Below are 18,237 nucleotides of genomic sequence, written 5' to 3'. Positions count from 1 at the left end.
TCCTCCTCTCCTCCTCCTCCTCCCAGGGCCTTTCACACGCTGCCAAGCGAAGATGCGTTTACCGGTGCTGCACGCTCCGAAAGTTGCTCCCCTCCCCTCCAGGCAATTAAAGGGAAGCTCTTTCTCCTCAATCAGGCGTATTTGAATATGGAAATGATTTTTAATTACTCAGAGTCAATATCATTTTATCACCGAAATGTGTTTGAACGAGGTTCGCCCGTATTTGCAGGGTGTCTAATAAGCGGAATGCAAATTCACCCTGATCCGCGGGTTTCGCGTGTCCCGGTGAGCCAGAGGAAGGCGCTGCCCTTTGCAGGTTTCATTCCCAGGCTCCTGACGGGGCAGGAATTCCGGTTAACCCCTGCCCCGATGGGAAAATGCAAGGGGAGGGACACGGAGACAGCAACTCGTGGCCATCCCCGTCTCGCCTGGCCCCGAACATGCCCGGGGTCAGCTCCACGCGGAGCCGGTGACAGCTCGGCAGCCTCAGATCCCCGGCTATTGTCTGCTGATTAATTTGCTAATTATGTTCCGCTTTAATCCGAGGGCCTGGCGGCCGTGTGGAAATGTCAGGCACTTGTTTATGCCCCGGGTTGCTGGCGGAGTGACAAAGGCAGCGTCCCGCAGGTGCCACCGCGCGTCACCTGGCCCGGCCGGCTGCCACCGAGCTGCTGCCTCTGCCGCTGCCACCTCCCACAGCCCCGGGGCTGTCCCTTTGCCTCAGTTTCCCCCAGAGGAGCTGGGAATACCTGGATCCATCCCCCTGCCTGCTCCGGGGTGGCCTCAGTGGCGGCTGTCACCAGCAGTGCAGGGCTGCCATCGGTGCTGGGCATGTCCCTGTCCTCACCGCCGTGGCTTTGTGCAGCCCAAAGCTGGCCCTGAACGTCCCCTCTGGAGCCACGGGGGGGGTTGGGGCTATTCCAGAGCCCCCTCCCGGTGCAGCCACACCCAGTGGGGACCGGGACTGGCTGCGGTCCCTGTGCCTCTGTGGGGTTGTCACAGAGGGTGCAAAGGCGACCAGGGCAGCTTCCCTTGTCTCCCACAGCGTCCCCGTTCAGGTGTTACTGGAAAGCACTGGGGCTCCAGCCCGCTGGGGAGATGCCACCCGCTAGCTGACAAAGGGACAAAGGACGTGGCTGAGCGGTTTCCCAACATCCAATCTCTGGGTTTTCCTGCTGTGCAAAACCCGTCAGGTGTCGGGGTTGAGCTCCCGCAAGGCTGAGCAGCCGCTATCACCCCGCTGCCACTGCAGCCGGGCTTTCTGCAGCCCTCATGTTTATTAATCGAGATGAATATTTATGCAAAGTTCCTCGCCTCTGGAGCGGCTGCTCGAGTGCAGGCGTGATCTGGCCGCTGCTGCCGGGCTGGGCAGTGAGATGGCTTCGGGGGATGGAGGTGGGAAAGGGGCTGGGGGTGGGATTGCTCCTTGCCGGGCTGCTGTGGATCGGGGAGGATCTCCCAGGAGGGATTTATCCCCACCCCTCACTGTGGGTGAAAATCCCACACTTGTCCCACGGATGCTTTGCTCATCCCTCAGTCCCACAGGCCCAGCAGGGAGGTCAGCACCTCACCCGGCAGAAATTCCTCCAATTTTTCCCCAAAACTCTCCCCGGCGTGCCTGGCCCGGCAGCTCGAGCCCTTTGTGCTGCCCTGCCCTGTGCCACAGCATCCACATGGGCACAGACGGGCAAGGATCAGCCCCGATTCATCCTTGCGCGCGCAAAGAGCCTGGGAATATCAAAATGGAGATGCTGAGCTGAAATCCATCTTCCTGGGGACAGCGAGCGCATCCAGAGGTCTGGGAGCCACTTGGGATGGGCTGTTGGCCATGCCCTCAGCCCGGAACAAACCACTAAGTGAAATTTATTCCATGGTTTATTCATGTCCTTCCTCTTCTCGTCACCTGGGCTTCCCTCGCTCTTTTTTTCCTGGGCTTTTCTCCCTGACACCAGCGGGAGAAAACTCCACGTGAAGGTCCCTGGGAGGGAGCGGTGGCCGCGGGCAGGGCCGGTGCCTCCATGCCGGTGATGGCACCGAGCGAGTGGCGAAGGCTCCTCCGCGGGCGCTCCCATCAGAGCGGATTATCCTGCAGCCCAAACTCCCGTGTTTGTGGCTGTTTCTGGGGTTTTTTTCCCCGCCGGAGCAATTCGCCGCCAAGTTTACGGGAAGCGATTCAGACAAGCGTCTGTCGTTACCGGCTGCTCCGGGGCTGCCGTCCCCTCCCGGCTGGCCCCGTCTTCGAGCCGAGGTGCTCCTGCTACACCTTTCTGAAAAGCCCTGCCCTGCTCAGGGGAGACAATCCCTGGGGATGGAGCCCATGGCGGGCTGCAGGAGCTCGCGGGCTGGATGAGCATCCCCACACCGCCGGCCAGGAGCTGGACTCAACTCTTCCCCAAATCCTCACTGGGCACAGAGCAGCTGCCACCTCGGTGACTCTCCCTGTCCCTGATTTCTGTGCCAAATGAAGGGGAAACAAGAGCTCTGTGTTGGAAGCAGCAGTGCCGGGTGCCTGGGGAGCCCCTGGCCGGCTCGGGGTGGAGGTGGGGGGGCTCGGCCGGAGCTTGGCTGTCCCGGTGTGCCCGGTCCCTGCGGCGCTGGAGGCCCTTAATGACGGTGGTGGCACCGAGGACCTCGTGTCAGCCTGGCGGGTTATTACGGCCTTAATGGACGGGTCTGATTCCCAGTGAGCCATAAAGCCCCGGTGTCACCACCTCCGCGCGCTGCTCTAATTACACCCTGCGAGAAGCTCCGCTTGAGCCCAGCCCCGGAGTCCGCGGGCACCGGAGAGGCCCCGATCGGTGTTTTCCCACATCTCAGCAGCTCATTAGGGTGAGGAGGAGGATGGGGGCTCAGAGTCTTCACCCTGGACAGCTGGGGAATGCATTGTTTTGGCTGGGGGGGGGGTCTCCAGTGCTTTTCCAAGCTGTGCCCGGGAGGCTGGGGGGCTGAGCATCCCCCTGGCTGAGGATTTGGAGGCAGCGGCGCTCCCGCGGTGCCGGGGGAGGTTTGCAGGGATGCAGCAGCAGCAACAAGCGGCTCCGGAGAGCACCCAGTTGTCCTGGTAACAGTGGGTGCCTCCCGCTCCCACAGCTCAGCCCCCCCAGCGCCAGGGCCCCCCAGCTCCTCTGTGCCCGCCTGGAGCAGACGGGACTTGGCGGGGAGGGGACGCGGAGGATGGGAATGACTCCCTGGCTGGACAGGTGGCGGCAGGGGGATGGTGGCAGGGGGGCCTCGTGGGACAGAGTGACACAAGCCAAGCTGGGCCACAGCTTCGGGGAAGACTCCATCGTATCCCGCGTCACATCCCGCATCACAGCTTGCGTTGCATCCCCTGTTGCATCCTGTGTTGCATCCTGCATCCCACACCACATCCCGTGTAGCATCCTGCAGCGCATCCTGCAGCGCATCCCACGTTGCATCCTGCATCCCACGCCTCATCCCATGCTCCTCGCAGGGCAGCGATAGCCGGTGCAAGAGATCCCTTTGGAAATTCCCGGTTCCCTCAAACGTGCAGAGCTACTTGGCTGAGGGAGGGAAGTCGGGAATGGCCCAGGGAGCCGTGGTTTTGGGATTGTTCATCCACACAGCTGCTCTGAGCTGTATTTACAGAGCCGGGGTCGGGAATATCCTCCAGCTCTGGCGGAGCTAATGCTGCTTTTCTCCTCGGGATAAAGACCAGCCTGAAAAGCTGGTTTGCTTTCTTCCAGCCTTGACCCGCAGGGGATGAGTGTCTGTCTGGGGACGCTGGGTCAGGCACCCAGGGACTGCAGGGAAGCGCTGGGAAAAGGGAATGCCAGCAAGGGAAGGAGCTGAACTGCACAAAGGTCTGGCGTGGATGTGATCCTGCTTTTCCAGTGGCGCTGGGCTGGATCGGGGCTGGTGCTGAGCCACAGATCCTCGGGGTGCAGAGCAGTGGTGCTGGCGCTGCCTCCTGCCCTCTCCATCCATCGTGCCCAGCCTGGATGGAGGGGACAAGGGACAGCTCTGAGCACCCCCAGGCCGAGTGCAGCACTCGCAGCTCTGGGCAGGATGTGCCCGGCAGAGGTGGACAGGCAGCAGCAGGAATGTGCTGCATTTCCAGCTGCGCTGCTCCCGCAGCGTGGCAGCCAGGCCGTGCCGCATCCTGCTGAGCTTCTCCTGCACACCGGGGGCTCTGTGGCCCTGACACCCCGTCCCCCCCGAGCCAGAGCTCCTGGCAAACAGCAGGATCCGGGCTGCAGCAGATCCTCTGTGCCAATGGCTCAGTCGCCCACGGACCACCAAGATCCTCAAGTTTATCCTGTCTGTGCTTCCCCTTTCGGTGCGAAACCGCAGCTCTGCAGCCCCCCGAGCTCCTGGGGGTCCGGCGGGCTCCACCTCACCCACACTTGTGCCACGTTTGTGCATGTGACAGCCCCATTTCTCCGCGTCCCTGCACCCCACACCCCCCTGCAGAAGCCACCGAGGCCCGCACACGTGTGGGGACACACACGGGGCGCACACGCGCCCCACGCAGCCCCGCGTGCCTCGCACACGCGTGTGCAAACCCGCACTGCCACGGCTGAGCACACTCGGCGTTCACACCCCCCCCAGCCGTGCACACGCAGCCACAACACCCCCCCCCCCCACCCCGTGCCTGTGCACGACCCACTCCACGCGTGTCACACGGAGGGGGGGACACGCCACAACACCCCAGAGCCCGACCCCCCCCCCCGTGTGCGTTTGCACCCCCACGCCCGCCGCCCCCACAGCGCTGCAGCAGCAGCAGCAGAAGCAGCCCGGGGGTCACCTCCCCCCGCACACCCGGCGGGGGGCGGGGGCGGCGGAGCGGGGAGAGGGGCGGGGGGGTCCCCGCCGTGCCCGGTGCTGTCACACCGCCCCGCGCCCGGCGCATGCAGCAAGTGCCCGAGCGGCGCGCGCCGCCGCCGCCCCCGCGCCCCCCGCTCCCCCGGCCCCCCCTTCTCCCTTCCCCTCCCCACCGCATCCGCCGCCGCCGCCACCGGGGCCCGGCGCGCTGCGCGCCCGCTCCCGGCCCCGCGCCCGCTCCCGGCCCCGCGCCCGCTCCCGGCCCCGCGCGCCGCCGCCGCCGCCGCCGCCGCCGCCGCCGCGCTCCCCCGGGCGCGCCCGGGCACCGGCTGCCGCCGCCGCCGCCGCTCGGGGATGGCCAGCCCGCTGCTCGCCGCGCCGCGCCGGGGCTACACGCGCTGCTAACGGAGCGCAGGTAAGGGCGGCCACGACCCCCTCCGCCGGTGCACCGACATCTCCCCCCCACCGGTGCACCGGCACCCTCCCGTTCTCGGTGAACCCCCTCCCCCCTCCCTTTCCCGGTGCGGCGGCTTCGCTCCCCCCCGGCGCGGCGCAGCGGGGGCGGCAGCTCTCCGCCGATGCGGGCTGCGGCGGCCGGTGCTGCCGGTTGGCAGAGCCCCGGTTCCACCGGGGACCCCCCCCCCCCGCCCGCCGCTTCAGCTCCCACCCCAGCCGCGGCCAACTTTCCTGCGCCGGCGGTGGGTCTGCGGGAACGGGAGTTGCAGCCGCGCCGCGGTACCGCGGGTGCCCCGTGCCCGGTGCCCGGGGCGGGCAGCGGCATTCCCGAGGCGGCCCCGGCCCTGCCGGGAAGTTGCGCGGGGCTGCGGCGGCGCGGAGGGCTCAGCACCGGGGCTGGTTGAGAGCCGCGGCGTGCCCGGAGCTGCCGGTCCTTCCCCGCGGGGCTGCCGGTCTCCCCCTCTCCCGGGCTGCCGCTCTCCGCTCTCCCGGGGCTGCCGATCTCCTCCTCCCGCTCTGCCCGTCTCCCCTCCGGTGGCTGCCGGTTCCTCCCCGCTCTGCCGGTTCTGCCCTCGGGGCTGCCGGTTCCCCCGGGTGTCCTGCTCCCCCTTAGGACGCTTGTGCCCCCCTCGAGGCTCCGTTTCCTCCCGCGGGGTGCCGGTGCCTCCCTATAAAGCAGTGCCAGGCTCCGGCAGCCCCACGGCGGAGGGGCTGCAAGCGTGTCCGTGGGCACATGTGTGTCGCTGGGCACATGTGTGGCACCGCGGTGCCGTGGTGTGTCACACATCAAGGCCACGGGTGGGTGCAGGGCTCCCTGCTGGCATCCCTGCTGTGGGCACACGTGTGGATTGTGCCAGCCTGGCGAGCGTGGGTGCTCGGCGGGGTTGGTCACCCCGCGTTGTCACCCCTGGGCAGGGCCCTGGGGACTCGGCACGCAGCGGGGCGCGTGGGCGGGCGCGTCGGCGGAGCCCCGACAGTGGGTGGGTGGGTGGGCGGATTCGCGGGTGGGTTTGTAGCCCTCCCCTGCCTGCTGGGGCTTTGTTCGGTGCCAGCGTGGGGGGCTGCGGGGAGCCGCCGTGCCACGGCACCCGGGGCCCGTGGGCGTGCGGCAGGGCACACGTGGGCCCCCAGCTTGTGTCGCCGCGGGCACGTGCGGGAGGCAGGTGGCAGCCGGGGCTGGGGGGGGAGCTGCAGCCCTTCCCGGGGTTGAGGACCCTCGAGTCCTGGGGTTGGGCGGCACGAAGCCGTGCCAGGTGTACCCCACGCGTGTGCCCGCGCCGGTCACTTGTTGAGGACGACGAGGTTTTTCCGCAGCCGCGGCCGCACGGCCGGTGCAGGGGGCTCGCGAACAACCCTTGGCTTTTCTAGGTCGTGTCACTGCTGGCTGTGCTGGCTGGCGCCTGGCAGCGGGGCCGCCGGTGACGCGGGGAGGTGGCCCCGGGGTGGCCGGGCCGGGCTGTGGCAGAGAGTCTGGCCGGGGGTTCTGTCCCGGCCGCACGTGGAGCCGGTAGCGAGGGGCTGGCGCCGAGCTGTGGCACTGGGATTGTTCCCAGTGGTCGGGGACAGACTTGTCCCTCCCTTGAAGGCCGTGGCTGAGCTGAGGGGGGTCGTGGGGAGGCAGCCGGCTCCGTGGGCTAGCATGGGGAGGAGCGCGGTGGCGCAGCTGCTGTCACTGTCGCCGTCACCTGGCTGCTCTCTGGCCGCCCTCAGCAGGGAGGGTCTGGGCCCCATTCCCAGCAGGGTTCCTTGGGGATCACACGGTGGCGGTGGATGTGGAGCTGGCTGTGGGGCAGTGCCAGACGCCCTGTGCCAGAGCCCGGAGCCTGGCAGCAGCTCCTCTCCCAGGCCTGCCCAGTTGCCTGTCAAGCCTTGTCACCAGCCCCTGCTTTGATCCAAGGAGCCAGGATCCTACAAATTTGGGCTGTGCTGGAGAGAAAATGGACACGGAGCTGGCATGGCAAGCACTCGCTCTCCGACCGGCGGCCGCGTGGCAGAGGGGCTCCAGCACTGGCTAGGACACGCTGCCAGCTCTTCCCAGCTCCCTCTGGCTCTTCTCAACACCTCCAAGGACCTTCGGCAGTGGAATCTTCTGCCAGGAGTGACTCCCTGCCATGCTGGAGATGGCACCGGGGGTGCTCAGCTCTTCCCGGTGGGCTCACGGCTGGTGGAGAGCGCGGGATGTGGGGATTTGGCAGCAATGGGAACACCCCGGCTGATGGAAGTCCCATCTACTCCCACAGCGGTGAGCAGGAGGTTGGTGCCAGGGCAGAGCTCTGGGTGGGGGCTGCAGGATGAACTCCCCGTTTCCCCGTGACTGGAGGAAGGTGATGCTCCAGCCCTGGGCTGCTGTGATGCCTCAACGCTTCTCCATGGGAATTTGGACTGAGGCCCCACAAACTCATTTCCTACCACAGGGCTGTCCTCTAATGGGGCCGGGGCTGGCTCGGAGCCACCCGGCTCGGTTGCCAAACGCCAGAAGCTCTGTAGCTCCTGGGCACTCAAGAGGGCCATCGTGTCCCCCCTGTGCCGATCCTGTCTGTTCCTTCTTGACGTCCTCCAAGAGCAGGATGGATCCAGGCCCCTTCTCCTCCCTGGGGCACCTCGGAGGCTCCCGGTGGGGCTGGGTCTGGATGAGGTGGTGGGGTACGAAAAAAATCCCGTTTTGGGATGAGCACAAATCCTGCTGCCAGCACCAGAGTCAGAACCCACCTTTGGAGCCCTCCCAGCCCTCCATCCCTTTGCAGGATGGAGCTGATGGAAAAGCTGAGGAAGAAACTCCTTTGAAGAGGCCGTGGGAGCACCGTGACTGCTGCAGCCGAGGGGGGCTTTGCCTCCAGGGACCCCCCAGCTGTGCAGGGAGGGGGGGAGGCAGCACACGCCGTTCCCTGGCAGAGCAAATCCCTAATCCCGGCGGAGATTTCTCTGTGCTGTCTCCCGGCCTTGCTTTTGGAGTGGAGTTTTACCAACAGCAGTTAAGTAAAATAAATAAAGAGGCCTGCGCTTGCCAGTGCTCGCGAGGCCGCGCCAGGGATTGGCAAAGCGGCACCATTAATTACAGCTCGGCACCGCTGCCAGCCTGCCGGCTCCAGGAGAGGCTGTGGCAGCACGCCGGGGAGCCAGAGGGAGAAGGGAGACGTGGAATCATGGAAGGGAGGGGAAACGTGGTGCTGGACACCAGGGGAATCGTGCCAGGGCGGCTGGAAGCTGCCGGGATGTCACTGTCCCTGCTGGGTGTCTGCGTGTGCACACGCGTGTGCAAGCATGTGCCATGCAGGAATCCGTGTTTTCGGGATGGAGGCTGGGATTGCAGTGGAGTTTTTCCCAGGAATGGTGTTAATCTGTTGGTGGAGGGGCTGGGAAGGCCGAGGACACCCCAGTTCAGTCCTGGGGGTCCCCTTTGGAGCAGCTTTGGAGTTCCCGCATGCCTTTGAATTGCCGGGGAAGATCCTGGGAATTGGAGGGTCGTGGGTTCTCGCGGTGGGAATTGCTCGTTAGGGCTCTGTGCTTGTCGCTGTCACCTCCGGGTGGGCAGGGATGGGATCCCACAGGATGGATCCTCACGGCTGTGCCAGGAGCCAGCCTGTTCCTTTTGGTGGGGAAACGAGGCTGTTGCTTGGTGGATCAACCCCCAGGACTCCCCAGCCCTTCCTTATTTTTATTCCTTTATCCCAAGCCTCGCTCATGTTAGGAATTCTCACGGATCCGGTCTTTTTTTTCCCGTGGATTTTGCATTTTCTACAGCCTGTTAAAAGACCTGTTGGGTTAAAACCCACGTCCCTCCACCCTCAAATCTCCTTTGCTCTGCCATTAATCGTTTCCCAGATTACTGATGCCGAGGGGTTTAGTGCCACTCATTTATCACTTTTTAGGGGACTGTTCGGTTGTTCCTGGCTGGAGATGGTCACGATCTGGCCTCCTGCCGGGCCGGGATGATGGAGCTGGACCGGGATCCAGCCAAAATCCAGGCAAAACATCCTCAGGGAAACAACCTGTTTGTACGTCGGGAGCAGTGCCGTGCCGTGGCCAGGGAGAGCCGAGCTCCGGTCGGATCCTGCTCTTCCCGGAGCTGTATTCCAAGAGGGATGCGCCGGCAGTGATGGAGAGGGACCGCGCTCCGAGGACGTGGAGCCCGGGCTGTCGCTTCCGCCCGCCCGGCCGCTTCTCAGCTCTGTGATGGCTCTTTAAAAGCTTTAATTAAAGCTTTAAACCCACCCCCTTCCCTGCGCCCGGGCGGGAGCAAAGGCAGATGGAAGGGGCTGGAGCGGGCGCCTGCGGCGGGCGAGCTTGCCAGGCTGTGCTCGCCGTGCTCCGGGTGACATCGCCGTCCCCGGAGAGCACCAGCCACTCCCCAGCGGGGTGCGGGGGGTCCCTGGGTGGTCGCCAGCTGCCCCCAGGGACCCGGCAGAGCTGCCGGGATGCGGTCACCGCTGCCGGGTGGTTCATTCCGCATGGAGCGAGGTCGTTTCGGAGGCAGTGGCGGTGATGCCAGCGCGGCCGTGCCCTGGCACCGCGGCCAGGCTGGGCTCCCCCGAGCCGGAGAACGCAGACGGTGACGCTGCAGGGCGAGAGGTCCCCGCCGCGCTGCCGGGTGGGGGTGATGGTGACCTCTCCTCGTGTCACCCGGGTGACTCGGCGGCCCAGATGTTAAATATCTCCTCGGCCCGGCTCGCAGCTCAGTGAAATATTTTCACTGCAGCAGCAGCAGGAGCAGCGGCAGCTCGAGCGCTGCAGGGAGCGGGGCTGGTGCCGAGTGAGCTCTGGCCGGTTTGGTTCAGCCCCGGCCGTGGCTCGGTGCGGTGCCGGGCTCTGGGCAGCCGCAGCCCCGGCAGGTTTTGGGGCTGGGAGGAGGCTGCCCATATCCCAGAACACCTGGATCATGCGTGCCTGGAGAGGTGAGGCGTGGGCTGTCTGGCTGGGTGCATCTCCGAGCCTTCCAGCGGCCGGCTGGGTGGCGGGCGGGATGGATGGATGGATGCATGGATGGATGGATGGATGGATGGGTGGATGGATGGAAGGATGGTGATGCCAGAGCGTCCCTGCTCGCTGCTGCTGGGCGAGGGAAGCAAGCACCATCTTGTGTCCCTGCCAGGCTGCGGGAGCCCCAGGAGCTCGCTGCAGAGCAGCAGCGTGTCCCTGCCTGACCTCCTCCTCCTCTCCCTCCTCCTCCTCCTCCTCCTCCTCCTCCTCCTCCCCCCCCCCCCCCCTCATCCCCGGCTCTCCCGGAGCAGCGGAGGGGGCTGGGACTCTCTGGGAGACCCCAGGTCCTTGGTGGCCTCTCGAGTAGCACCAGTGGGGGATGCTCTCCGCTCCGGCTGCCGCTGGAATTCGGTGCTGTTGAGTCTCTCCTGTTGCATTCCCTGGGGTCTCTGTGTGGAACTTACTCCGGGAAAGTGGGGTTTTCTTTTACCCCAGATCTCCCCGCTTGCATCGGGGAGGTCCTGCCAGCATCCAGCCCGTGCTGCTCCCGCTGGGTCCATCCCAGCCCCTCTCTCCCCGTGCCCTGGAGGGGGGGAATGCCAGCCCCGAGCCCCCCCGCGCTGCCGGGGCGGCAGGAGCCAGCGCCAGCCTGTTGCATGAGAATCGGGATATTTTTAGCTCTCTAATGTCCCCGGAGTGGCTCCAGCGCAGGCTCGGCCAAGGCTCCGTGTCCCTCCCCGATGAGCCGGGGGATGCCCCAGTATCACCAGCTCGGCCAGGGGTGATCCAGGAGCAGGAGATGCTGTTTGAGGATGGAAAAGAACATCCCCCGAGCCGTGCCAAGCGCTCGGCGTCCCCAGCACACGGCTGGGCGGAGGCGAGCGGCGACCTCAGCGATTTTGGAATCAACCTCTGCCATGGCATCTGGCCCTGTGGCCACCTCCTCAATGTCCCCTGCTGCCCTCAGGGCTGTACCCTTGCCACCGCTGCCCCGGGCACAGGCTGAGTGATCCCGACACGTGCACGGCGGCCTCGGTCTCTGTAGAGCCGTGCTCCGGGCTCACTTAATAAGGCCACCGCGTGCATTATTTTATTAATGAGGTATTAAAAAGCCGCTCACGGTGATGCTCTGCATTCCCGGGGAGGTATCCAAGCAATCCATACTGAGCAGTGACTGCTCACCCTGTGCCCGGCTCTCAGGGCAGCTGTGGGGACACCACGCTGCTGGGGTGTCACTGTGCACCCCCAGCACATCATCCCGAGCTGCCAGCCTGTCCCCACCATGCTCCGGGGCACCAGAAAGAGCTCCAAGGGCTTTTATAGCCCTGTCTGAAGTTGTTTGGTGGCTCCTTGCCCAGATTGTGCTCGGCCAGCTCTGGGGGGTGAGCTGAGCGCAGCAGGGTCACCGCATGGGGAGCTGCGGGGCTGCATCTCTGGTGGCTTTGGGGTGAAGTCCTCTGTCTGTGCTGCGCTGTCCCCAACCTGAGGACACAGCAAGGAGTCCCCTGTAGCCCCCCAAGGTGACAGAGAGGGACACGGACCGGGTAGGAACACGAACCAGGAGGGGACACTGAGTAACTGGGATGCTGCTCCCACATCAGCTGGGCTCAGGGCACGGTGCTGACCCCCAGCCCAGCTCCGCAGTGGCCAAGCCTCCCGGTAAGCCTCTGTCCATGTGTCCATCTGTCTGTCTGCAGGGCAAATGCCATAGGATGACCGCTGCTGGTCCCCTCTTACTGGCTGTGATATCGTCTGTCCTGTGGCTCACGCGGGGCTTCGACCCGGCTCCCAGCGCCTGCTCCGCCCTGGCCTCCGGCGTCCTCTACGGCTCCTTCTCCCTCAAGGACCTGTTCCCCACCATCTCCTCCGGCTGCTCCTGGACCCTGGAGAACCCCGACCCCACCAAGTACTCGCTCTACCTCCGCTTCAACCGGGAGGAGCAGGTCTGCACCCACTTCTCGCCCATGGTGCTGCCGCTCGACCACTACCTGGCCAACTACACCTGCGACCCCCGGGGCGAGGCCAGCCCCGCGCCCGCCCGCCAGCGCCCGGAGCAGCAGCAGCAGCAGGAGGAGGAGGAGGACGAGGAAGCCGAGCTGGAGCTGTGCGAGGGCGCGGGGCCCTTCACCTTCCTGCATTTCGACAAGAACTTCGTGCAGCTGTGCCTGGCGGCCGAGCCCGAGGCGGCCCCGCGGCTGCTGGCGCCGCAAGCCCTGGAATTCCGCTTCGTCGAGGTGCTGCTCATCAACAACAACAACTCCAGCCAGTTCACCTGCAGCGTGCTGTGCCGCTGGCTCGAGGAGTGCCTGCAGGCTCCCGGTGCCCGCCGCTGCGGCTTCACCCACGCCGGCTGCAGCTGCCAGGCCGAGAGCCCTCCGGCCCCTCGGCGAAACGGCACCCGGCCCCCGGCCCCTGCGCCCACCCCGGCGCCCGCGGGCCCCGACTGCTGCCCCACCGAGCTGCATTCTGCGAATGCCAACGAGCTCGACCTGCCCGAGGTGCCACACGGTGAGTGGGGATCGGGGATGGACCCCCCCCTCGCCGCACAGGGGGTCCCAGGGGTGCTGCAGGGTGGTCGTGGATTCAGGGTGGATTCTGCCTGTGCAGGGTCCACGGGGAAGGGGGGGTGTTGGGAATTGTGCGTGGGGCAGGGAAGTCGTGCAGTGGATGGATCCTGTTTGTGAGAGCTCTGTGGGGCTGGAAAGGGCCAGCTGGGAGCTGTGCGTGCAGTGGGTGGCTCCTGGGGCTGGAGGGTGCCCGTGGAGCAGGGAATCTGCCATGGATGAATCCCGCCCGTGCACACTCCTGGGGTAGGATTGGTGCCAGCTGGGCGCTGGCCATGGAGCAGGGAAAATGTTGCATGGAGCAGGGAATCCATGGAATGGATGAATCCTGTCTGAGCACGCTGCTTAGGGCAGGAGGGTGCTGCACATGGAGCAGGGAATCCGTGCCATGGGTGAATCCTGTCTGAGCCCACTCCCAGGTCAGGACGGTGCCACCTGGGCACTGGGCATGGAGCAGGGAATCCATGGAATGGGTGAATCCTGCCTGCGCATGCTCCCTGAGGCTGGAAGTTTCCAACGGGCCGCTGTGCGTGGAGCAGGGAATCCATCCAAAGTTCAAATCCGTGGAGCTGCAGCTTGTTCTGCCCTTGCCACGGGCCAGCCATCCCTGGGAATGCCACTTTGCCACCATGGTGACCCCACCGCTGCTAGGGCTGATGCCACGGCTGCTCTGGCGCATCTCACGGGGCTCCCTGGCCTCGCTGGCCCCCTCCCTGGCACGGGGCAGGGGCAGGGGCAGGAGCCAACTCTCTCTGCCTTGATGGAGACGTGGAAAACAATTTGCAGGTAAAATGACCCTTTCCCGTGGCAAATTACCCTTGACTGCTGCAGCCCTGGCGCTTGTTATTCCAGGCAGGATGTCACGGCACGGCGCCCGGGCTATTAACCAGGCGGAATGAGGCCATTTGCTCGTTCCGGGATTGCAGGAATGTCGGCTGAGGATAAAGCAGCCGGCACCGGGATCGGGATGCCCGCGGCGGGGCCGCCTCGCCCCGGTGCTGCCCGTGCCCGCGGTGCCAAGGCCGGCGAGGTGATACGGGGATTTTGGGACACATCTGGCCAGCTGTTCCCTTCAGCGGCCCCAGGGTGATGCGCAGGCAGGAGCAATCCGCAACTGGGCAGCGCGGGGCCTTTATCCGGCAGATTAGGTGGCGGGGCTGGGCTGAGGGTGTAGAGATAATTTCACTGGGCTTTAGCATTTCTTTCAGGAGCTAAATGTCATTACGGGCAGATCCCCCACTAAATCCCCGGTCCGTTACAGCTGCGAGGCTCTAATTCACCTCATCCCGAGGGGAGCTGCTTGAGCTGATTTCATTTTATGGGGTTTTTTTATCCTTTTTTTTTCCCCTTTAAACGCAACTCCCCGGGGATGATTAAGAGCTCAGTGCCAGGGTCAGGTGCCAGCCCCAAGGTCAGCCTGGCTGAACCTGTGCCCAAGGGGTGACACCCGCTGTGGCCGGGGGCTGCTTGGGGAGAAACAGGATGTGGGAGGGGATGGAGAAGTGTGGGATCCAGGATGGGATGGAGAAGTGTGGGATCCAGGGTGGGATGGAGAAGTGTGGGATGCAGGATGGGATGGAGAAGCGGGATCCAGGATGGGATGGAGAAGTGCGGGATCCAGGATGGGATGGAGAAGTGTGGGATCCAGGATGGGATGGAGAAGCGGGATCCAGGATGGGATGGAGAAGCGGGATGCAGGATGGGATGGAGAAGTGTGGGATCCAGGATGGGATGGAGAAGCGGGATCCAGGATGGGATGGAGAAGCGGGATCCAGGATGGGATGGAGAAGTGCGGGATCCAGGATGGGATGGAGAAGCAGGATCCAGGATGGGATGGAGAAGTGCGGGATCCAGGATGGGATGGAGAAGCGGGATGCAGGATGGGATGGAGAAGTGTGGGATCCAGGGTGGGATGGAGAAGTGTGGGATGCAGGATGGGATGGAGAAGCAGGATCCAGGATGGGATGGAGAAGTGCGGGATGCAGGATGGGATGGAGAAGTGCGGGATCCAGGATGGGATGGAGAAGCAGGATCCAGGATGGGATGGAGAAGTGCGGGATCCAGGATGGGATGGAGAAGTGCGGGATCCAGGATGGGTTGGAGAAGTGTGGGATCCAGGATGGGATGGAGAAGCGGGATGCAGGATGGGATGGACAAGCGGGATCCAGGATGGGATGGAGAAGCGGGATCCAGGATGGGATGGAGAAGCGGGATCCAGGATGGGATGGAGAAGTGCGGGATCCAGGATGGGATGGAGAAGTGTGGGATCCAGGATGGGATGGAGAAGTGCGGGATGCAGGATGGGATGGAGAAGTGTGGGATCCAGGGTGGGATGGAGAAGTGCGGGATGCAGGATGGGATGGAGAAGTGCGGGATGCAGGATGGGTTGGAGAAGCGGGATCCAGGATGGGATGGAGAAGTGTGGGATCCAGGGTGGGATGGAGAAGTGCGGGATGCAGGATGGGATGGAGAAGTGTGGGATCCAGGATGGGATGGAGAAGTGTGGGATCCAGGATGGGATGGAGAAGCGGGATCCAGGATGGGATGGAGAAGCGGGATCCAGGATGGGATGGAGAAGCGGGATCCAGGATGGGGTGGAGAAGCGGGATCCAGGGTGGGATGGAGAAGCGGGATCCAGGATGGGATGGAGAAGCGGGATCCAGGATGGGATGGAGAAGCGGGATCCAGGGTGGGATGGAGAAGTGTGGGATCCAGGGTGGGATGGAGAAGTGTGGGATCCAGGATGGGATGGAGAAGCGGGATCCAGGATGGGATGGAGAAGCGGGATCCAGGATGGGATGGAGAAGTGTGGGATCCAGGATGGGATGGAGAAGTGCGGGATCCAGGATGGGATGGAGAAGCGGGATCCAGGATGGGATGGAGAAGCGGGATCCAGGATGGGATGGAGAAGTGCGGGATCCAGGATGGGATGGAGAAGTGTGGGATCCAGGATGGGATGGAGAAGTGCGGGATCCAGGATGGGATGGAGAAGCGGGATCCAGGATGGGATGGAGAAGCGGGATCCAGGATGGGATGGAGAAGTGCGGGATCCAGGATGGGATGGAGAAGTGTGGGATCCAGGATGGGATGGAGAAGCGGGATCCAGGATGGGATGGAGAAGCGGGATCCAGGATGGGATGGAGAAGTGCGGGATCCAGGATGGGATGGAGAAGCAGGATCCAGGATGGGATGGAGAAGTGCGGGATCCAGGATGGGATGGAGAAGCGGGATGCAGGATGGGATGGAGAAGTGTGGGATCCAGGGTGGGATGGAGAAGTGTGGGATGCAGGATGGGATGGAGAAGTGCGGGATCCAGGATGGGATGGAGAAGCGGGATCCAGGATGGGATGGAGAAGTGTGGGATCCAGGATGGGATGGAGAAGTGCGGGATGCAGGATGGGATGGAGAAGTGTGGGATCCAGGGTGGGATGGAGAAGTGTGGGATCCAGGATGGGATGGAGAAGTGTGGGATCCAGGATGGGATGGAGAAGTGCGGGATGCAGGATGGGATGGAGAAGTGTGGGATCCAGGATGGGATGGAGAAGTGCGGGATGCAGGATGGGATGGAGAAGCGGGATCCAGGATGGGATGGAGAAGCAGGATCCAGGATGGGATGGAGAAGCGGGATGCAGGATGGGATGGAGAAGTGTGGGATGCAGGATGGGATGGAGAAGTGCGGGATGCAGGATGGGATGGAGAAGTGTGGGATCCAGGGTGGGATGGAGAAGTGTGGGATCCAGGATGGGATGGAGAAGTGTGGGATCCAGGATGGGATGGAGAAGTGCGGGATGCAGGATGGGATGGAGAAGTGTGGGATCCAGGATGGGATGGAGAAGTGCGGGATGCAGGATGGGATGGAGAAGTGTGGGATCCAGGGTGGGATGGAGAAGTGTGGGATCCAGGATGGGATGGAGAAGTGTGGGATCCAGGATGGGATGGAGAAGTGCGGGATGCAGGATGGGATGGAGAAGTGTGGGATCCAGGATGGGATGGAGAAGTGCGGGATGCAGGATGGGATGGAGAAGCGGGATCCAGGATGGGATGGAGAAGCAGGATCCAGGATGGGATGGAGAAGCGGGATGCAGGATGGGATGGAGAAGTGTGGGATGCAGGATGGGATGGAGATCCTCCTCCAGGGGATCCAGCCCATCCCAGGGGTGGCTTGCTGGGGTTATTTCCCCCGAGCCTGGCGCAGGGCGCTGGCCAGGGGGCTCCCTGCAGAGCTGGCAGGGCTCAGTGCCACATTCCGCCTCTCCGCCTGCCACGGCCGCAGCGCAAACTCCGGCTCCTTCTCCAAATTACATTTGACATTCAATTAAAGGCTGGAGCGCCCGGAGGCTCGGTGTTATTGCGGCGCCGGAGCCACGGGGGTGATGCGCTTGCCTCGGCCACCCCTCGTGCCACGCCGCTGCCACCGTCCCCCCCGGGCGGCACCGCGCTGAGCCGCGGGGCCGCAGCACAGAGCGCCCTTCATACGGCGAGGGGGGGGTCCCGGGCTCCCACCTGGCCTCCCCCCGGCCCCCCGGGGTGGAGAATGGTCCCCTTTCAGGGGGATGGTGGCACGCAGGGCCGGGGGCCTGAATAGCGCCTGTGAGCCGAGGCTTGGCGGGCGCCCAGCGCTGATCTCAGCGGCTCCTCCGCCGCAGCGACGTGGGGCTGGCGCCCGCCCAGAGCCTCCCCACAGCGGTGACCCCGGGCTCCCCGGCGCCCGCGTCATCCCCGCCGTGGGGAGGCTGTCCCGCGGGGGTTCAGGGATGTGGATGGAAGCACGTGGGCGGGAAGGGTGGATGGGCTGGAGTTTTGTGGGGTGGCTTTGGGAGCGTTCGACCCTGGTGCTGCAGGCTCTGGTGGGGTTGTAGCCCCTTCAAAGTGACCCCCTCTTTGGTGGCCTCTGGGTGACCCCGCTGCATGGAGGCCAAGCAGTTCAAATTTTGGGTTTCCCTTGCCCCAAAGCCATCCCCGTTCAGACACCAACCCCAAGCAAGGTGCTGCTGGGATAAGGACACAACCGGCCTTGGGATTCACCGTGAGGTGCCCAAAAGAACACCCCTGATGTCCCCCTGCCCTTGCACCCCCCAGCTGTGCTGCGGTGGGGTGCTGGGGGACCCCAGGGCAGGGTGGGGTGCAGTGCTGGGATTGGCCACAGCCTTCCCCGTGGCGACAGCCGAGGATTTAGTGCTCTCCGAAGGAAATTGAATTTGGTGTCTCTGTCGAACACAGCCCGGGAGAACGCCCTCGTATATCCTCGGGATTTATGGTTTTCCCGAGGCTCTCACCGTGCCGTGTGTAATTCTGCCGCGGCGCTCCCAGAAGCGGGTGGCCCTGTGAGGAATTCAGCTCGGCCCCACAGACCCCCCCCGGCATCCCCTCAGTGTCCCCAGGTCCCCCTGTGTCTCCCATGCCACCGGGAATTCCATGGCCTGGAGTGGAATGCCCAAGGACAGGATCTGAGGGTGCCAGCAGGGAGACCGGAAGGGTTACCCTGAGTTAAGGCAAAACTCGATAAATTTGGGGG

At 64.5% G+C, this 18,237-nt stretch overlaps 1 protein-coding gene across 12 annotated transcripts in view; it reads left to right on the top strand.

Annotated features, from left to right (window-relative positions):
• Nucleotides 1-18,237, top strand: part of ADGRB2 (adhesion G protein-coupled receptor B2) — a 64,034-nt gene that overhangs the window by 23,077 nt on the left and 22,720 nt on the right. For 3 of the 12 annotated variants that reach the window (XM_032132429.1, XM_032132430.1, XM_032132428.1), the window contains exons 1-2: nt 6,457-7,483; nt 11,856-12,666. In XM_032132429.1, the coding sequence (XP_031988320.1) occupies nt 7,196-7,483; nt 11,856-12,666 (1,099 nt within the window). In that variant the 5' untranslated portion in view covers nt 6,457-7,195. Of the gene's footprint in view, nt 1-5,109; nt 5,201-6,448; nt 7,495-8,241; nt 10,134-11,855; nt 12,667-18,237 lie in introns of those variants that run through there. The other 9 variants (XM_032132438.1, XM_032132439.1, XM_032132431.1 and 6 more) reach the window with 9 other exon arrangements.

This window comes from Corvus moneduloides, chromosome 23 (genome assembly GCF_009650955.1).
Source record: "Corvus moneduloides isolate bCorMon1 chromosome 23, bCorMon1.pri, whole genome shotgun sequence".
Classification (NCBI taxonomy): Eukaryota; Metazoa; Chordata; class Aves; order Passeriformes; family Corvidae; genus Corvus; species Corvus moneduloides.
The sequence above is the reverse complement of the archived record's forward strand: the minus strand, read 5'-3'. Positions and strand labels throughout refer to the sequence as shown.